This window comes from Amblyomma maculatum, chromosome 4 (genome assembly GCF_055883805.1).
Source record: "Amblyomma maculatum isolate TAMU_Amacu chromosome 4, ASM5588380v1, whole genome shotgun sequence".
Classification (NCBI taxonomy): Eukaryota; Metazoa; Arthropoda; class Arachnida; order Ixodida; family Ixodidae; genus Amblyomma; species Amblyomma maculatum.
Window position 1 is genome coordinate 52,737,350 of NC_139347.1, and position 21,499 is coordinate 52,758,848.

The 21,499-nt window shown below is 45.4% G+C and overlaps 1 protein-coding gene across 1 annotated transcript in view; it reads left to right on the forward strand.

Annotated features, from left to right (window-relative positions):
* The first annotated feature begins 1,040 nt into the window (after positions 1-1,040).
* The window catches only part of acj6 (abnormal chemosensory protein 6), a 76,235-nt gene continuing 55,776 nt past the window's right edge, over positions 1,041-21,499 (forward strand). Inside the window, exon 1 of the mRNA XM_084599878.1 lies at positions 1,041-1,217. Coding sequence (XP_084456004.1) covers positions 1,041-1,217 — 177 coding nt within the window. The remainder of the gene's footprint in view (positions 1,218-21,499) is intronic.

The following is a 21,499-nucleotide window of genomic DNA, read 5'->3' on the forward strand; positions in this document are numbered from 1 at the left end:
GTGCTCCCACTCTCATACGGGAGAGACAAGTGGCAGAAGACTGCTACTCTCTCTCCTTCCTCGAGGTCCCTTAAAAAAAAAGGAGGCAACGGGAAGAAGGGAAGCTGGGTGTTCGGTGCCGGAGTGGAGGAGGGTCCGACAGCTGCTGCGGCGAAAGCATGATCTCTCCTTCTCACCGCTACTTTCGGGAAGAAGAAAAAAGACACGCCGGCGCGGGCAAGCGGGCCGCGTGGAGGAGAAAGGCTGGAGACGTCCCGTGCCGCCGTCCGCGAAAAAAGGCGGTGCCTCCGAGTTGCCAACTCCACAAGAACCCGGGGAGCCGCGTCGCCGGCTGCTGTCGTTCGAGCTCTTCTCGTCGCAGCGCATGGAGCTCTTCCCTCCTTCCTCGCCATCCTTCGGGCACATTCGTAGCGCCACACTGTGTGAATAGGGTGCTCGCGTGGCCGTGCATTACTCTAGCCGTCCTCTGCGCGAGGGTTCGACATGCGTGCCGTTGTTGCCCGAGCACAGCGAGACACTTCGACGAAGGACCCGTGAGGGGGACTGCGAGCCCCCTCCTCGAGGTTGAAAGTGCTCCTAACGAAGCAAACCTTATTCGGAACGGGACGCAAAGAAAGTGTGGCGATATAAGACAGAACTCGCGCATCAACACTGGAACCTTCGACTCTACGAGGAAAGTTCGCGCCAGTTCCTGCAGGAGACAGTTTATAAAACCATAGGTGTGACAAGCGCTAGGCCACCAGTGCGAGTGCTTCGCTCCCAGCGGTCACGACTCGTCGTTCGCATCTCGTCCGGGAACGGCAGGCCCGAAGCTCAACCTGGGAGTACCGGCTCCACCGAGCTGCGTTCGACTCGCCGGGGATTGTGGCAGCGGGAGCGATGCCGCGAAAGCGTCGCGAGTTATGAGGAGGTGCTCGGCGGGCCACTGAAGTGGTGATCGACGCGGCGTCGGCGGCAGCGGCGAGTTTTCACGGTGCGTGGTGTCAAGCACGGCCGCCACGACGAAGCACGAGGGCGGTTCGTCGCTTAACTGGGACTGCATGGCAGCCATAATGAACGGCGGCAAGCAGCCGGCCTCGATGCCGCTGCCGCCGCACCTGGGCTCGGCCGCGGCCGGCTCCTGCTTCTCGGGACGATATTCGCCCACGTACCGGGCCGCGCCCCCGGACCCCATGCGCGCTAGGCACTGCGCCATGGCCGCCAACGCCGCTGCTCCAGTGAGTACATGTGCCGCGCCCCGGGCGCGCGACTGTTTGCACGCTTTTGCCGACCGGTGTTCACTCTTTCAGTTGACCGCAGTGGTCGGCGTGACGGCGTAGAGAATTTCAGACGCGAAGCCTACACGGCTACTCCTTCAGGTACTCTGTAGGCTACTAACTGCGATGGCTCAAAATATTTCATGTGCAGCAATTCTACCGGAATTTTCGATTCGAAGGTATAATGAGTGACGCAGAATCACGTGCACTTTGTTGATGTATCAGACTGAAGGTAATTTTAGCAATTACCCTCGAACGCAGTGGTTCACTCGCTGCTGTTCGCAATCAAGTACAACGACAGAATTAGGGCAGCACCATGCACTAAAACGCGCAATTTCAGCTTTATTGCTTTTTATTGTTTCTTTGCTCTTCTCGTACCTGTGCTCACCTTGCCTAGGTAGTTCATGGTGATGAAACTCCCCGGCTTATAGCAAGTCAAGATTTGAGCGATGTGGCATTAGGATGGCTTTTTATAGACGAATGTTTCTTTCTCCTAACGTACATCTATTCCTGATCGTAAGAGGAAGCTGCACGAGAGCTGAATGAAGCGATAGGCAGTGCACATGGAGCTTGCAGGCTGATAAAATATTAAGTCATGCACGTGCGCCTCAGAAAGGACTGCGACCTTGTGTAATAATTCAGCGGCAGTTCACTTTCCCTTGCGTGCGGATGGGTGATCGCAATCAGAAAGTTGGAGTTCACCGGAGTTGTTTCCATTTTCGTGTCTTTTTCATGCCAAGACATGCACCTTTTACGAGCTATTTTACCTTTCAGCAGTTTTTTCATTACCAAAAAATATTCATTGTTTGCGTTACATAGCAATACTTACGGCTGTTTAGATAATAAGCTTTGGCTGTTGAGTCAATGCGAAAAAATTTATAAGTAGCTAGACTTCTTCCTTCGCCGTTACAGGAATCGATTTCTCTCCCTCTGATAGGCGACACTTTCCTTTCATGCGAGTCAAGACACCAGATATGATTTCAAGCAAGGCTAGCATCTCTACATTTTTTTGTCCGAAACAGAGTCCTTTCTCTGCTGCTGAGCATTTTTTCTCACGCGCAACGTGTGAAACATGTTAGATAGAAATTGAGAAATTTCGCCTGCTTTCATAAGCCAAAGGGCACCTGCTTGTGACAGCCTAATCGTATTGGGGTATAGTGGATAAAGCTCTATTTAGACGGGTCTGATGTATTCAGTATTGAAGGGTACTCCCGAAAAAGAAGACTCACCGTCCTTCCCTAGCGTTCAAACTTTTCTACGGTATCCTGAATAAACACAGTGACACGGTTAGTAACAACAACCACTTTCGCGCTGACAGGTTGAATATTCAAAATTTATAGTCAAAGCTGGTGCCAATAAAAAACAATGAATCGTTTTAATGCCTTACTACAGCACGCACGACATAGCACTGAACATATTTTGCTGAACGTTCGTTTCCTCTTGTATTAGGCTTTGAAAACAAACGGACTGCAGTTTCAACGCCGTTCAACTGAGGACCATACATGTGGTCCTCAGAGTAAAAATATTCAATATGGCCACAACAAAAATACCTCCCTGAGAACGTGAAAACTTTCATTGAAGCGCGAGGCTTTCAATTATTTTGGCTCTGGTAACAGCTCAATCACTACATGTAGCAAATATAATATTCCTAAATGGTTTGCTGTTTGCGTGTCTTAAGTGCCTTACATCAATGTGAATAAGCGAAATATTGCAACACTGTAGCTAGCCTTTCGTGGTGACGAAGTTTAGACTTCAAAAGCCGTGTTCATATATGCACTAATACTCGTAGTGTCGATCGCAACCATTCGTGCAGTACAGGGTCCAGCGCCGATATAGGGAACAAGTAAAAAATAAAACGGTAATTATGTTCTTACTTACTTTACTTATTAGAAACAGGTTAAGCATGCGTTTAACCTCATACATTTTCCGACCATGCCGGGGTGGCGCAGTGGTTACGACGCTCGACTACTTTTCCCAAGGATGCGGCATCGAATCCCGGCCTCGGCGGCCGCTTTTTGATGAAGGCGATAAGCACGCCTGTGCAATGTCAGTGCACGTTAAAGGACCCCAGGTGGTCAAAATTTTCGGAGTCCTCCAATACGGCGTCTCTCATAGCCTGAGTTGCTTTGGGACGCTAAACTCCACAAACCGAACCAAACCATCATTCATTTTCCGGTCGTGCGCGTTCTAAGTATGTCGACTATTCAAAGAAAGAGGAAACATTAGCGACAATTTACCGCCGTCCTCCCCTAGTCACTTCATTCGTATCCTTTTTTAATAGTTTGTGGAGAGCTATAGCCCGCAGATTGTTTATTTAGGCATGCTTTAACGTTAAACTTCCCATTCTTCAGAAAATCCGACGTTGTCGGTGTTGTGAGAGGAATATACCGATTGTGGCTTTGGCTGGTAGTAGTTGGCAGGTAACATGGCCGGGCTGTGTGACGCCATGAGACGTCACAACTTCCGACTCGACAGCTCTTTTGAAATGGGAGTGGGAAATGGGAATCCAGCACTGCAAGACGGCTCCATAGTGAAACACTATACCTATAGGCCACGCAGACACGTTCGCACTGCTTGGTTAATGGTAGGGATTCTTATCAAAGACAAGTACTCTTTCAAATAATGTAGCAGCTTACGACTGTATACTTGCAGGCATTAGGAATAGAGGTACAAATTAGATATTAGTGATTAAGCGAACAACGAGGTGAGTGTACGCGAATGAGATCCCATAAAGGGAGACCCAGACGAGACACATTAGCGTTGTTGCGCTATACCCTTAAAGGCGGAACTGAAGTGTATCTACGTTTTTTTGTTGTTGTTTTTTTCTGCTACCAGCTGCTTCTGTCTTACGCTGTGATCGTTTCCTTATTTCCAGTCCGCTCACTCATTCGCGTATGAACACACGCACTTCGAAACAGCGTTCTCAGCAGCCTGTAAAGCTTGTTTAGCCGCACATGCCTTCATAGCGCGACGAAGCCTACCTTACAGGAAGCAATGTTAGACCGGATGTTGAAAATGCGATGGGGCATGTTAATCTAATTGGCCATGTTGATGCCTTTGGAAACATGGAACGAAAATGGATAGATAAGGATGCAATAAAAAGGAATGAAGTCAGCAAACTTGTAAATCTAGACGTTCGCACAGAAGAAAAACAATTGTTTGCTACTCTGTCAAACATGTTTTCGTTGCTCGTCTTTTAGTTCAGTAACATTCTACCTTAGCAGAGGTAAAAAAAGTAAAACAGGCGATTACTTCAAGCTCCTAGATTGCGTTATTGTAGATCTTTAAACCGTTTCATCAATGAGGCACTGATAAGAGTGATTATTGCTACCGACTTCTGTACCACCGGCCAAGATGAATTGGTGTTAAAAATTTACCTATTCCCGCATAAGGTGCTGAAGCTGTAATAATTGTTTGATACTATGCCAAATTCCTAATAATTTGACTAGACAGCAATGGGATATTGTGGCACTATATTAGCCCCACCAAAAGAGATAATGACATGGATTTTAAACATTCCGTGTGGTAGGATCAAGCTCTTCCGACTCTTCAAAATTCTGCTTGGACATTTTCTGAATAATGAAATGTGTGCCACAGTATTATAAACATTAGTTTAACCATTGATACATAGGCTAAAACTCAGCCACCTTGTGAACAATACAAACAAGCAAATACCTTACTCGGCTTCAAAATTCGCTGTGCAGACTGCGACCATGAGAGCTTCGGCTGTATGTATGGATGGAGCTTCGAGTGCGGGCATATAATAATCTTTTTTCCTCTCACATATCTTCTAGTTTTCGCATACAACGATCCCATGAAACATCGAAGCCTTATGCGACCTAAAATGAGACACGCAACGATACCGGTAAACAGACCTCTACACAATCAGTCAAATTGCTACATTACTCGTCGCGGTGTGCAACAACTACGCTTGTTGCTATCAGAGAAGCTGCTTCACCTTTGCAAACCTAATTTCGACGACGAAGCGAAAAATAAAAGGAAGAGCCACAAACAAAAATGAATAAGCGTGCCTAAGTAGCCGTGCGTAAATAACGCCTGTTTATCCCTCCCCGTGAATTCATTTGCATGCATCGCAACGAGGCGACACACGTTCCGGCTCACTCAACCAGCGTCGAGCTTTTCACGCCTCGACGATGGTGTGAATAAATCATTCATAACAGGATGCAGTATTAAGTAACTAGTCCCGCGTCGGCATACGAAGACGGAAGCGCCCGTCACCAGACAGCGGAAATCAAATTAATTATGAAACGAGACCGATTTGCTTCTGTTTTAGGTGTAGAATAAAGTGCATAAACTTTCCTGCATTAGCGTTCTCGCCACTTCTTAACTTTCGGCGCTTGCGTTCGCAGTGCGGATTCTTTGGGTAGCACCGGTCCTTTTTTTTTTTTTTTTCTGTCTTTTGTGGACTGCGAGACGTCATTTTTATTTTTATTTTTTGACAGGTTTGAAAGCAACGCAGTTGGAAGTACTGTAACATAAATGAACTACCTACATGTGGTTCCATGTATTCATTCAACTAAAACAACAAAATGGACGATATGAGTTTATATTCCAATGACGCTCGTTCGTTGCTCGGCTAGCATAAACAAACAATAACCCACAGTTGCTCTTAACTGAGGTTCGGTTATCATTCGTAAAGGCCTAAAAATAGAAGCTGTGCATTCTTCTCCCGTAGTTACAACTAAATGTTGCTTGTTGAAGCAGTGGTAAATATGGTTTCATGCTCACTTTCTACAAAACATTTTTTTTTTTTTTGTACTCGTATGTGGGCACTGCAGTAACCGACAAAATACCTGCGCGTTCTCTTCCAAGGGGTTAGTTCACATTTTATATCTTATCTTCACCAAGTGGGTGTACAAATTAGAGAATAAATCGGATATGTTCCCATTACACTGTTTGTAGATGCTTTGGAGGAGTTTTTTCTGTACAACGAATTGAGTGCTTTGGACTCGCAACTTCTATCAGGTGAACATCGTAAGAGTGACCTATGAGAGGAATGTACTATGACTCAGAACGAAACAGCTGTATTGATTACCCAGCCGCAGCGAGCTTCGTTCCAGCGAGCAGGCGCTGCTCGCAGTGCGCCGGCAGCCGTTCCTGCCAAAGTGAGTTGTTGCCAGCAGAGAAACACTGACCGATTGCCAATTACGCCAGTAACTTGGGAGGAGCTCACACCGATTGCTGCGGTCTAAAGACAGGGGGCCGCCTCGTTTCTTCGAATCATGCGCAGCGCTGCAAGCGGGCACGGCGGGAGAGGGTGCGTGCACAGGGCACTTCAATGCTATTAATGACAAACACTGTTAATCCCAGCGTCATTAAAAGGTTTTGACATGGACAGGCATGAATACCGAACAGATATTCATGTGCACAAATACGAAGTATTCAGAATTCGATGAGGACTGATTGTATTTACTGACGCGAGGCTAGCGGGAGAAAAGAACGCTAGAATCTGGCATGAGATGGGATCGAAAATATGTAGAAATTCTATGCTAAGTAATGGGTATTACTGAGCGTCAGCGATATTCACATGATAAGAAAAGCAGAAGTAAAGCATTTTCAACACTGGTTACACAAAAATTCTGGGTTTTGAAGACAGTGTAACATTGCGAACTCGAGTTCATTTTAATGAGAGAGAACGTAAGGGATCAGGTTTCTTTAAAACGTTGACAGTTTCCGTTAGTGCATACAGCGAAATGGGCGCAAGGAAGAGTTAAAGATGCAGAATGTTCGCAGTTTTTACATTTCAGAACAATACGCTTTCGAGTATCGTTTCCGTGATTTACGCTGAAGTTTTTTAAAGCTATTACTATAAAAGGATTTTACATATTTCCTTCCACTGCCAATTTTATATTATTCCGGTGTAAATATAGATAGTCGCCTCGTTTCTCGAAGCCGTGCACACGGCTGCAAGAGGGCAGGTCATGGAGAGAATTGGTAAGAAGCGCTGTTATTTCCGAGCGTCACTAAAAGGGTAAATGCTCTGCTCGTAACGAAGTACGGAGTAAAGAAAGCCGTAGAAGCAATGAAAAGGACGAAAGTAATTGGGGAGGATAAAGAACTGCAGATTTGCTGAAAGCCGATGGAGAAATTGTGCTAGAAAAACTGGCCACCCTGTATACGCAACATATCATGACCGCGAGAGTACCGGAATCATGAAAGAATGCTAATTATTTTAATCAGTACGAAAAGGGATGCCAAGAAGTTGAAAAATTGCAAAGTTCAATTTAATAGTCGTTACGCGCAAGCTACTAACTGAAGTACTAGCTAATAGGGTCAGGGCAGCACACTTCTGGACATCAAGGATTTTCGAAAATGCACTCTACCATTTATCATATCCGTACTATCCACTTGGTGACAGAAAAATGCTTGAAATATACCCAGCCCCCATATAAACCATTCACTGAATACAAGAAAGCATTTGACACAGTCGAAACCTCTGCAGTCATGCTTCCCTAAATCAGGGTGTAGATGAGCCACATGTGAAAGTACTGGAAGAAGCCTATAGTCGCTGCAGAGCAATCATAATTCTGCATAAACAAAGCAATAAAATTCTACTAAAAAAAGGTGTTGGGCAAGGAGGCACGATCTCCCCAGTTCCATTCAGCGCTTGCTTTGAGGAAGTATTCAAAGACATGGAATGGGAACAATTAGGGATCAGGGTAGATGGAGATTATCTCAGTAATCTGCGATTCACTGAAGGTATTATCTTGCTAAGTAACACAGAGGAAGAACTGCAAAGTGTGTTTCATGAACTAGTCAGGAAAAGCATAAATGTAGGCCTAAAAAATTAATATAGAGATACAGAAGACTAAGATAATGTTCAACAGCCGCGGAAAGGAACACCAGTTTACGATAAGCAACGTAGGCGAATTTGCCTGCTTAGAACAGGTAGTAACAGCAGATCTGGGTCACGAAAGGGCTCCTTCCAATTTAACGGGAAGACCATAACGTCAACCACATGTTCGAGCTAAAGAAAAAAAGAACAATCACAAAGTTTTGTCTGCAAAGTTTCAGATACTCATAGAATTACTTGAAGTCCTACGGGAAGAAATGTTCCCAACAAAGTCTTACGCCACCAATGTTCAAGATGGCGCTTCACCTCTTGAAGAATGCCAAGTTCAACCGAAAATGAATCCGCGTTGGTCCGAGGTTGAATTGTACTACAGCTTATTGCTATATGTGCTCCAGTTTTTCTTACTCTGCAGCGCACAGGGGACAATCCGTCGGTGTGTCCTCCGTAAAGCGTGCTCGCCACGTTCTCGACCGTAAAGCGCCACAGCGTGCGTCTGCCAGCAGCCCACTTCCTCTTGTGCTATCATAGCGGTCTATCTTCGCAATGAACTGCTTTGGCAGAGCATGCAGCTCCAGGGTGGATGATTTATGTTGTTCTATAGCTCTATTGCGGGATGTGGCTAACATGTATAAGCCCCAATATCTTACGCGCAGGCTGCAGCCTCTTCAGCTTTTTCGTTTCCACATATTCCAGATCGTCTATGGATTCAACAGAATGTTATTCAGTGATCTCCATTTATGGCCCATTATGACATACTGCAGCTGTGCGTTGACGTGACATTCTTTTTTCTCCATACACTCGCAAGGCCTGAGACTACCCTAAGTGAGGTTTTGTCATTCCGTTTTGTATGATCGTTTATACGACCAAAAGAACAGTGAGTGCCTCTGCAGTGAAGGCAGTCACAGCCTTTGTTTTAGCCTTGGTCCCCGAGAACATGTTCTTAAAACTCGTCGTGGTTACATAATCTGTGACTCTATCGTAATCAATGTAGAACTCCTCGGAACCGTATTTTGCATTTTTTCTTCAGCGGTTCTTTTGTCGGCGTCATTCGTGCTGCTTGTTTGGCAATTACCAAAATGCGCATTGATTTTCCTTTGCAAACTTCCTCACGCAGATTCTAATAGAAAGGGGCGTTTAAACCTTAGCCATCTTCTAAGGCATGTGTGATTTGCAAAATGTTCCTCCGGCCGCTTCAAAAGAGTTTATGCTTTAGATGCGACGAGAAATCGGCGAACCTGGGCAGGTTACCCAAAGCTCATGATCGCGTCTTAGCGACACACATTGTGCCAAAACACAATTTTCTTACCGCAGCAGTAGTGTGAAGTTAACCATTTAAGTGGCAGTGGGATTTGCTGAGTCACTGACTTTGACGCCATCTTCTGTGGTAAATGCTTCCTTTCCCCGTTACCAGACGTTTTGCCCTCTAAACTGACGTTTAAACTAGCTTCTCTCAGAGTTCGACATTCGGAGCGATCGGTTGGGCGTTCTTTTCTAGGATTTATTTCTTATAATATATTATATTTCTATTTCTTATAAACAGATAAAATATTTCTCTCTTCTTTAGATGCGTAGCGACAGCAGATTTTTTGCACTGCATGAGTCAAAAGTGGCATACGTATGTCAAAAGATTATAACCAAGGCAATTGCTTCTGAGCCATATGTGTGGTTCGTAACGCATATCCAGTGCCACAAAGATCCTGAAGGTAAGAAGATATCTTGGGCTACCGTCTCCAATGTTGTGTAAAGCTTCCACGATTGATATAGAAGCGCTACTACACGACTTAGGAGCATGCCGATCGGACTCTAAATGTTTGGCACTGTACGTTTGTTGTTCCATAGTCTCACGGTCATGTGAGAATTTCTACGGACCGTAGTGTTTTTAGTCAATATTGATATTTACACGCCAGTACACCATTCCCTATTGCGCAATATATTTGTATTAATGCAAATAAACAACAATGACAACACCTAGGAATTTAACCTTGACCAGGCTAGTTAAATGGATAATCTTCTAGAAATTCTGGAGTTAGTTTGTATTGAGTGTTTCGGCAAATAACAGGGTATTATTCATGGTGGCGCACTAGCTCCAATCGGCATGGCGCATCACGTAATTAACAGTGAAATAAAAAATTACAGTGTCTCTTAGCAAGAGAATGGCGACAGCCTACCGTTCTTCTCCTATCATTTGCCTCTTATCGGCGTTCGTTAAACTGCTGCATATAATAATACAGCAAACGAAAGGCGCAGCATCTGTCACACTTTCTCCGACAAGTGTAAGTTAGGACGGTAAATCATCGTTCCTGTCGCGTAGCATTCCTTGGCGTGCATTCAGGTGTGGGATTGCAGATGGCAGAAACGCTGGACAAGAACACATCTCGCGGAATCTCGCGGAATATGACAGATCTCGCGCACAGACCTCGCGCACGAACCTCGCGCACAAACCTCGCGCACATCTCTTGCTCACGACTCTCGCGCAAGGGATTTCGTTCCATGAGCCCAAAAAGGCTTTCGCATTAATAATGACTCCTTAAAGAAGTGCGTTGCTCTAGCGGTCACTGTACAGAAGAGTGAACAAAAGAAATAAAGAACTTAGATCAGAGTGTGACTTTTTTTTTGCATTTGTATTTCAGGTCAAGCTAGAGATGAAAACAGTTTATTGTACATTATGAGAACGCAGAAACTTAGGCCGTTCAATGAAGTCGCGGTCCAGGCAGGTTTTCAAGATTAATGTTCAAGAAAAGTACGCCCTAAATATTCATGCGCTACTACTCAAGGAAAGACTGCTACCGCTTGTAAAAGTGTTTTAATGAGCTTTCGTCAACTTCAGGCTCACGACGTATTGCTCCTTATGTTGGTTCTACCGATCCATATCTGCCGACAAATTTAGTTGTCACACTGTGGAACATTAAAATAGAGCTAGTTTATTACTGGCCACGTAAAGTGGGCTGGCTGTCTAAAAGTAAGAAGAGACTTTGAGCGAAGAATTGCAGAAGCATGAAATTGCTGGCAAATTCCTTCGCTCTAGACCGAAGATGACATGTAGAAACTTTCCTTGTTATTCAAGTAATCGGGATTACAAGCGCATTTTAACGGAACTCTATTGTCTATGTCGACTGAAGAGCATACAGAAGGCGTTATCATATGCTGTTGTGGTAAGTTACGCGCTTATCTAAGGCTTTTATCAGTTTAGAGATGTCGGTCTTTCCCTGTTCTCGTCTTGTTCTAGACACGCCTTGTGTCTTGTTCATCTGTATGTATGTCGGTTTGTTCCTACTCGAGCCTGTGTGTGGGACATGCAGACTTGGTTCTGTGTCAACTGTATAGTGTGACGTCTCCTTTTGCCGCTGTATTGACTAGGGAATCTGGGGACATGGATGCTGTCCTTTTAGAGGATAGCTCATCAGTTGAGGCGTACAGTGAGACGCAATGAGTTGCACTGGCGTGAGCGTGCAAGCCGCTCCAACTTCTAGCCAGGGTATGTAAATCCATCACGCTGCGCGTAGCATACGATGGCGTCCGTCACCTCGTGAAGCATAATCTCTACTTCCCTATGTGAGCCGTTTCGTGCTCTGTATTACAACGTTGTGAGCGTACACGATGGATGTGTCTTACGCTGCAGATAGTATCCAGACTGGCAGAGATGACCGGCATAGTTAGGTTGAAGAGCAGAGGCGACAGCACGGAGCCCATAGAGCTGAATGACATTCGAGCACGTGTCCCGGAACTAAATCGCTACAAGGCAGCCGCACAGAAAAGAACGGAAGTAATTGTAGACTGGCTGTCCACAGTTTGCGGCCACGAGGCCGTAAAGAATCACGTCGTGTGTAACGTTGTCAAAGATGCCTTTAGAGCTAAAGCTGCAGGATGGCGCCTGCCTCCGCTCGGCCAGGATTATCGACAACTCCGTGTTTCCGATTTAGGAGAACTCTGTAGGTACAGAGTTTTCCAGGAACCAATACTGCATGTGTTGTAGGACGTCGACCTCGAGTGCGATTATGCGCGAACTCCATGAGTTTATACCGACGCACGACGTAAACAAGATTGGTCGCAGCCTGTAAAGAGGTAGTGGCTTACCTGGATTTGGAATAAGCGCAACAGTTGAGTGTTTCCGGGCTAATGGCAGCATGTTCTTGTCCACGCCGTATTCACGTGTCACGTGAAGACTGCAGCTTCGCGTCTGGTAGGTTTCGTAGGAGTCGGTTCTCTACACTATCCGGTGCGAATCCGTATTATTTTTGCCAACGCCGCTTCCTACCCCTACTTACGTGATCTATATACGCGTCTGGTACGGTTCCTGCGGTGGCTTATACTCGTTAATTTCGGTATGTGGAGCTTGCCGCTCTGGTTAGTTATGATGACGTAGCTGCCATTATTTTTAGCGCAGTTTGGCCGCATATATGTGATATGCGTTGGAACGTTTTTGCGCATGGTCACTTTACTGCCACATTGAACGACGTCAGGGAGGAACCTCTGGACACCATCATCGTGGTGTCCAGAGTTCCTTCCAACAAGTCGCAGATATGGTACCAGTTTCAATGTGTAACCTGATCAGCATAGTGCAGCCGGAATTATAGGAATTCTTTAATGGATAAAAGCAGGGTGAAGTGGTGCTGGCACTGTATACCAGTGACCCATTATCAAAAATTACAATCCATTTTCCTCATCTACGGGTCTATGCAAACATAACGTAAGCTGTAACTTATGCAACTGTGCCGCAAGTATATACACAGTGTCGTTCACATACTGCTCACAGGTGAAGCAAAGCATACACGTGGAAAACCAGTGAACACTTATTTCAATTCTGTCCTCTATTCGACTCAAGTACGGCCCTAGTTTGGGTATGCTGCATATGCCCGAAAGTTCAAACATGCAAAAAAAAAAAAAAAAACACATATGCTCACTGTTCCTACACTGCTGAACGTTTAAACGCAATGCGTAGCCGATACGTCGTGCATGATCCTTCATTTGGTTACTGAAATGAGGCGTCCTCGGAAGTTCCTCAAGAGCTTAAATAAATTGATGATTTAAATATTTGTCATTTTTTTCTCATGGCGGCAGTTAAAGCAGTAAGCCGTGTTTTGCGTAAAATTATGAAAAGGTTCACGAAATGTTGATGCTCGTTTCTTGTCCACACAATTCTGCTCTTAATTTTCATAAATGCATAATTGGGCAAGTTGATTTGCCGTTCTTCTGCAGAACAAAACAAGGACGCTTTCCAGACCTTCAGAAGTGAACCACATAAGCCGAAAGCGACTAAGGCAGTGGAATGAAGGCTGTTGCTTTCCTTCTTTAAAAAAATGATAACGACATATGTTCAAATTGAAACGTTATACCGCGATTTTCAAATCCTGTTTGGTTCTCCCTTTGCGATTAAAATTACCATCGGCATTCATTATTAACAGTGCAAAGCTGCACAGCTCTAGCGTATTTTGGCCAACAAATCTGTGTTGGTGAAAACCACCGATTCTAACGCGTTGGTGAAAGATTATTTTGACTAATGTTTCTCAAACTGGGTGTTCTTTTTCTTCGCCAATTCCATTCCAGCCACGTTTGTACATGCGCTTTGCGAAGTTTTGTGGTGGACACCCGTTATTTCTCTTGTGTCTGATCAAATGACTGTCACAGGTAACTGAAGGTAAATATGGTTCCCATTCAACTACTCATTACAATTTTTCTGAGACATCAGGACTGACTAACGACTCCGCTGCGGTGGTGCAGTGGTTAGGACGCTCTAGTGCTGATTCCCAGAACCCGGGATCGAATCCCGGCCGCAGAGGCCTCTTTTCGATGGAAACAAAAGGCAAGGCACCCGTGTGCTTTGCGATTCCAGTGCGCGTTAAAGAACCCCAGATGATAGCAATTTTCGGACCCCTTCACTATATGGCGTCTCTCATAGCCTGTTCAGCTTTGGGACGTTAAACTCCATAAATCAAACCGAACCTAAATGGTGCATCGGACACATCACAGTTAACATAAGCATGGCACTTTGGGAAGAACGATTCTGCTTAATAAACTTCGGAACAGTGCGCGCGAACTGGCACTTACTCATCTCAAATTATCTCTAATCAACCTTATCTCCTATTTCAATTGTCGAGAGGTGGACATGCGAATGTAGTAAGAGATACATTACAATGCAATGCACCCAAATTCGGCAGACCACTTTCTGTGTAAAATACGAACTGCACAGGACGTCGGAAACGGCGCGTGTTCACTCTACCTTTATCTCATATCATACTACACAATAAGATGCGATTATCACACGTCTACATGCGTTCGTTCTACCTTTATGTCATGTCAAACAATCCAATGAGATGCAATTATTACGCGCCTACTTGCAAAATCGCCTTATGCACCATACGCACTTTTGCCCATCGTACTTGAAACCCTTTAACAGGGGAACAAAAATTTTAATAATTTTAATAAATAACACCCTAAAAATGAAATCGAGAAGACCATCTAAAGTACCCCTTTACCGCTTTCACTTATTGAACAGCCGCCACGGCATACCACATTTCAAACAAAGAGTATTTAACTCGATCAGCGGGGAGCCCACTCTCGGCGCGGCGCACGCTCTCAGCCGTGCCGATTCGCTCTCAGCCGTCAATGGGGCGCTGATCCGTCCCGGGTGGCGCTAAAGCGTCGCTGCCGCAGTCCTTCCCACGGCGGAAAGGGGGGAAGAGCAACGAGCGAGCGAGGCGTGCGAGGACCTGTTGTTTCGAGTGGTCGCGCGGCTCGAGTTGGCCCAAATCTGCCTTTCCAAACCTACTGAATTATTACAGGCGCCGGCTCATTAAGATTTAAAGCCACCGGGCTGCTTCCTCTCTCGGCGCCAACCCTTTCCACCGCCGCCGCCGCCGCGTCCGCCGGCGCAGCCAGTTTCGGCGAGTACGGACCGAGCGCGGACGACGCTGGCACGCGCGTTCCGACGCGAGACGCTGAGAGCGTGAACACGTGTTAACTGCTGTCGATGCCTGGATTGAATGAAGGAAAACATGCTGAGAAGAAGATACTAGAAAATTTGCACGACCTCTAACACGCGTCAAAAGTGTTAAGAAAGCCACTGACGATTTCGCTGGATCGATACTGTCCCGATGCAGCCGTGTTAGATCTGCGTATTAAAGGAGCCAGAAAAGCTCTCCGGTCAAAACGGGATACTAGGAAGCCGTTGTAGGGCTATACGAGGAGTGTTTAGTACAACTTGCCCATAGTGCTAAAATTGATGGCACTGAGAGATATCGCAATCAAATTATAGCTTTGAGCGTCCTCCTCTTCAGGAGCACATATCATCTTTGCATTGAGTTCTTACCAGTGGCAATTTATTTACGTCGCCTGAGCACTATACCTCGTCCCTGCGAACATTCGCCGTATAATGATCAGGCACGTTTAAGTATAGACAACGCGTCACATATTCCTTGCGTTCCTGCTTAGCGGCCTGTGTATACCTTTCGCAGAAACAGGTTCGTTAGTGCTCAACAATTAAGAAAGAGGTTCTGACAGTAATCCAAAAGATTTGCAGCGCTGGCCGTATAGCGTGCTTTGGCTGGTTCCACGATTTTCGGCGTCCGGACTGGAGCTGAAATACACCGGCGAAGAAGATAATCACAGTTGCTGTAACTGGCATAGAGTCACCAATGCCAACGCTATTCCCTGATCCAGCCCCTCGACAGCAGGCGCTGGCTTTAATACCCAGAGCTGCAGGGGGCCCAGCCAACTTCTAACGGGTACACGCTTCCGCGAGGCTTGACTTTCCTGCCGTGAAATGTTCGGGAGAAGGATCTTTAATTGGCAAACACTTCTTCAATTGATCGTTTATTGTCAAAGGACCTAAATGAAACGTGGGTCAGCGCGCTGGTCGATCGCACGGCAATTGTTACTCAATGGGTTCCTAAATAGAGTAAGTTAAGGCTGAGATTCTCAAGCCCTTTCATGTTTTTTTGTTGTTGTTCAGTTTCTTTTTTTTTTTCTTCTTCTTCTTCTTTTTGGCTTATACCTGCGTGCAGCGTATTTGGGTTCTTTCATCCATGTTGGACGGAGGAGTTATTGTCTACGCTACTTTGCAAATATTGACGCCTTGTCCGACTTGGTATGAGGTTACTGTGCTTGGCTTGATATCTGCGCCAAACCTCTCACAGCGTGGTTTCTGTTCAAAGAGGTTGTGCTACAGAGATATCTGAGCCTGTTTATACCAACTGCGGCTGATGAGTTACTGTGCGTTTCAAGCCATAGTCCTCATACAAGGCTGCGGAGAAGCATTAGATTAGGCATTTGGTAGTACGAGGCTTAGCCGGTAATCGCGCCGGACTAAGAGTCAGCTAAATAATTGTGCGAGTCAAGCAAACAAGTCAACGCAGTTCAAGCCCAATTGGCGAAGGGCACTAATACAAAGAGGATCGATGTGTCAGCTTCCACCGTAACGAAGTGTTAATTCGGTTGCACTATGACACTTTATCGGTTGATGCGATCAATGCAATCCCGGGAGTGCCTTGAAATTGGCCGATAGACACGACGTAGTTAATGGGCGCCCGGGCGCCCTTGCGGAAAAAGACAATGCAGCGGGGGGTGGTCGACAGTCACGGTCGGTGCTCCGGCCCCCTGGTGGTATACGGACCCCGGAGGATCTGGAGGTTATTCAACGCTCTGTTGATGGCGGTCACTGCTGTGCAACTCGGTGCATCGAAGCGAGACGATGCCCACCACTGCGACACGTGCTCGGGTTCGAAACGAGGGTCCGGCATGCCCGGGGATGAAGTGTTTTTATTTTCCTCGCTGGGGGACACTCAGAAATCGCACTAACTGGTTGGGTACAGGCTCACCTTTTTTATAGTAACTTTTCACGTAGTACAGAAGCTGGTTATGCTCTTTCTAACACGTTAAGCGCATTATAGAAAAATCGTTATTTCGAAAGGATTTGTTAACACTGGATCACGCCACAAATACATTGTACTCGAGCGTACTAGGTTATAAGGGAACAAGAATGCCACTTTCACAATGCTGACAGGAATATGATGAGTGGCACAAGCGAGCCTTCGCTATGTGTCGTTTAGATGATAGAAAGACGATGTTTGAGCATGACAGAATTATTAATTATGTACGCCTGCACAATGATGTATTGATCGAGGCACATGTGCGTGTATCCACATACGTGAACCTATAGATATAGTTACCACAAGGATAATTACCTATAGTTACCACAAGGATGCAGTAGCAGCAACACCTGAATTGAAAATTCTCACTGGCATTCAGGAGTTGCATATTGAGGGGAGGAGGTTGGAGTAAAGCTGTTCATTTGGGAAGGGGTATTTTTACAAGCGTGCGCGCTTTCTTCTGCCAACTATAGTGCGCAAAGAGGGAGAAGGAGTAGAGAAAGGGAAAGACGCTATCGCGGAGTCAGAGGCACGAACAGCAATTTGAAGAAGAAAAAAAATAGGGAAGCACGCTATTTCCCAATTGAGTCATACATACAGGAATTTCTTGATGTTGTTCTTCATGCTGACTTTCGTCAATATCCAGAAGCAAATGGGGATGTTAGAAAGTTATTTTACTGAACCTGACACGGTTCTACAAGTAATTTTCTGCATCGACGGTTCGCGAACAAGTTCTTCGATTGTGAATTGTGATACTTATTTCTGTATTCAAAGTATGCTCGACATTTCGCTAAAATAAACCAGTTTTTATAACTAGCGGCACCTCTCTACCATTTTATCATTATTTACATTTTGTTTCGCGTTCGCCGTATAGTTAAAGTGAGGTATGGGGCTATTTGGTTTTCATCGCATACTAAAGGCAAAAGAGCTTTCTGCTGCTACAAAGGCAACGGTATTGACACTGACTCTCCATAGTCCTTGCCTCCATCGATTGCTCCGCCTAGTTCCCTAGGGGTGGACACAGCCTCGGGGGGATTGTTAATGTCGCTGGCATAAGAGTGAGGAAGACAGGCTGCGATAGGAGATCGGCTACGGATGATCCTCCTGTGGCATCGCGCCTCGTCGGCAGTGTGAGGAAGACAGGCTGCGATAGGAGATCGGCTACGGATGATCCTCCTGTGGCATCGCGCCTCGTCGGCAGTGATATCGGTATACATGGCGGGTCATATACAGCTTTAATACACAGGTGGCGGGTGCACACAGTCAGCGTAGGAATTGTTGCAAGCATGGTCAGGATCTTGATCGTATGATCATAGTGGAGCCTTCACCACTGGCGAACCATTTCTTGTGTGTAGATGGTTATTCTTCTCATCTTCTGGTAAGTGGACCATAGATCGTAATTTCACTAGTCGTCGAAGTTACGCGCACCATTATTCGGCACTCAAGAGATGTCGCGCAGCCGTCATTTCGCCGTTCATCACAGATCACAGGGTGGCCCTGAAGCCGAAGCAGTTACCCGCGCAAAATTTGGCGCATCATGTTAGTCGTGAACGCGGGAGCAGTTACATCGACACTCGCGGTGGACGTTCACATTGGATGTTAAGCAAACGTACGGGGAAATACGAAGGAGATTCAAAACTTCGAACGTTCTAAGCGTTTTACAGATGGTCCCTATATAACGACTTCGGCGGTGAATGTCAAGCTTTATTTGCCTACTGGCAAAGTGTAGACATTTTCATCCATTCTTTTAACCGCATGGCCTACCTTATCTTCTTTGCACGTCCTAAGGTTCACTAATTTGCATCATTTTGTAGCGACAACGTTCTAGTTCAGCACAGGCACCGGCATGTTAAGAACGAATAAGCTTGAAGGGTTAGCCGTCACACGTGGAGGAGCTGAAGCGAAAAATAAACAGATTTCACTGAAAACAAAATTTACGAAGAATGAGATAGAAATCGAAACCTGGATTCTTGTATCCAAAGTCAGATACACTATTTTCCACGCAGACACGGTCATACCGCTCGGTCAAAACACATTGTGCACTTTGCAGCTTACGACTGTGAACCAGTAGCTGTGTGTGAAAGTGTAGAGGAAATAATTAGGGGTTTAAATACCATGTCACAAGCTCGCGCCAAATATCTAGATAGCGGGATATTTGAACCTACAATATAGATTAACGTTGGTCCTTGGAACACCATCTCGCAAACACAGAAAAAATATGAAACGGCAGGAGATTAAGCATCAACAGCTTTAATTGTGTATTATTGTGTGCTGTGTGCTGTCAACCATTGTGTACTGACAACCATTCGCGCCGAGCTGAGGTTCGGCGCGAATGGTTGTCAGTAAGAGTTGAGCGTGCACGAAAAACGATGGGCTGGGGAAACCGCAGACAATAGCCGTTAAGGCTCTCACTTAATATCCGTGAAGGTGGAGCTTATATGTCCCCCATATTTCTTTTTTTTTTTTTTATGATGTGTTCTTTGTCTGCGGCGCAGGTATCGCCGGATACCATAGGGGTCGTTGAAGCAACGTTTGCTCCACATGTTTCTGTTTAGTGTATCCGTCAAGAGAACATTTTTTTTATTATTATTTTACAGGTAAAGAGGTCTGAGTAGTAAGTATTCAGGGTTGTCGTACCAAACCAGCGTGTTATATTAGAAGATACGCTATTGATTGCTTCAGCATAGCACCCCATCGATTGCGCCGGTTCATTCGTTTGTAGTTTGGGAGCCACGCATAAACATTTTCATAGGATTATTCAGCTAAGGTCAGCTGCTCGTGATGCTGCTACCAATGGTTCAATGTCGTCCCGAGGCATATTAATCAGGAGCGGCGGTAATCCAGCGAGTCTAAGGCTACGTTCAAGGCCAAAATGATCCGTCTTCGACAATTCCACAACCTTCACCAATACTGTCGCGCACTGCATAAGTAGTGAGGCGTTTATTTACAACGCTCTTCAATGCGGACAAATAGGCCGGCCCAGTGGGGTTGATTGGCTCCTTCTTACTCTGTACTTTTCTTTGTTTCGGCGACGGGATGAATCGCGCGAAATTATGGCGAAATTTTGCTGCTTTATTTCTGTATTGCACCGGGCACTGCAACTTAAATAAATATTAATATGGTTCTCAGACTACTTTAGGGGGGAAAACAGCGCCGCAAAAAGCAAAACTAGACTAAATAAAGCAAAACTTAGGTTCGACAGCGAAAATAATGCACAAGGATGTCATGCCTGGTTGTGCAATGGAGTCAGAGAAACAGGTCGCTACAGCTCACGACGACTGCAATGACCCTGGACACAGCAACAACCGTTAGATTAAGGTTAAAGGACGAAAATATGCAAAATCTCATTAATATTTCAAACTGCCTCTTTACGCAAAGAAACTGTGAAAACCTTTTATGCCGTCTGCGCATTCTCACGGCGTTAAGCGTTTAATAAATACGTCATAGTAGGAATGCCTTCGTAAAGATCACATTTGCGAAGAATGACGAACTTTTCTTTTTTTCTTTCGGATCAGTAGCGCAGAGCCATAACCACTCAACCACCGTGTCAGGGCAAATATAATATACTTTGCCAGAGGGGATCATTGAACACAAATGACACGAAGCTTTATCTACGGTATTCATCTAGCCACCTATTGCAGCGCTCTGAAAAATTTCATCGTGTACTGCCGGCAGGAACTTATCTGTATTTAATATTTCTGACGCTCGCTAATTATGGAAACATTCAACGAAGAGGGAACCATAAAGAAAGGCAAACTATTATTCGATTGATTAATTCCTTCGTCTAGGTAATAAAGCAAAGCATATTTTATGTTGTTAGAACTAGCTGTTAGGCAGCGTCAAAATTTCACAGTTAAAGCTAGTTAAATTAAAAAGTGACACAGGCTGTGGGGATTTTAATATTATTTTGGGGGGCCTCCTAAAGAAGATAGATGTAAATTGCTGTTACAAAGTATTAGAGTTTGAAAGGAAGCGATTAATGGCTCACCTTCCGAGGTACCTTTAGGGTGCAGTTTCATTCCTTTCCACACTCATGGAAGAGTCGCACTGAACATCCGAAGGGAGCGAGGCTAACCTGTGAAGCGCGCACACAGCGGCTGCGTGTGCTGCCTTTGAATTCCGACCATTTCAGCATTTACAAGCCTCATGAATAGTGCAGATAAGCATTTTGCGATAATTTTATACTGCAATTAAAGCTTAGGCATTTGTGGTTCTCGTTGCAGCTGGGTGAATCTTCAACTAATACATTTAACGCCACAAATTTAGCGCTCACTACTTACTTAAAGAGTCATAAGGTCCAGATGAAGTGAAACATGCTGCGTTGTTTCAGATGACAGCCAAACAAGCAGCCATTTTTCGCATCTTTCCTTTGTACTCTTTTACCACTGATTCGGGCAGGCCGGCATGCCATGTGCTCACAATATTATACGCGGCACGGTGCATAGCGCAGACTCAGCGCCCTCAACTAAAACTGTTCCAAGAGCAGTTCGAAATTCCTCACTTATTTGCCCTATTGTCAGCAATATTATTTGTAAACCACTCTGCGGAACCAAGCTGCGGCGAAT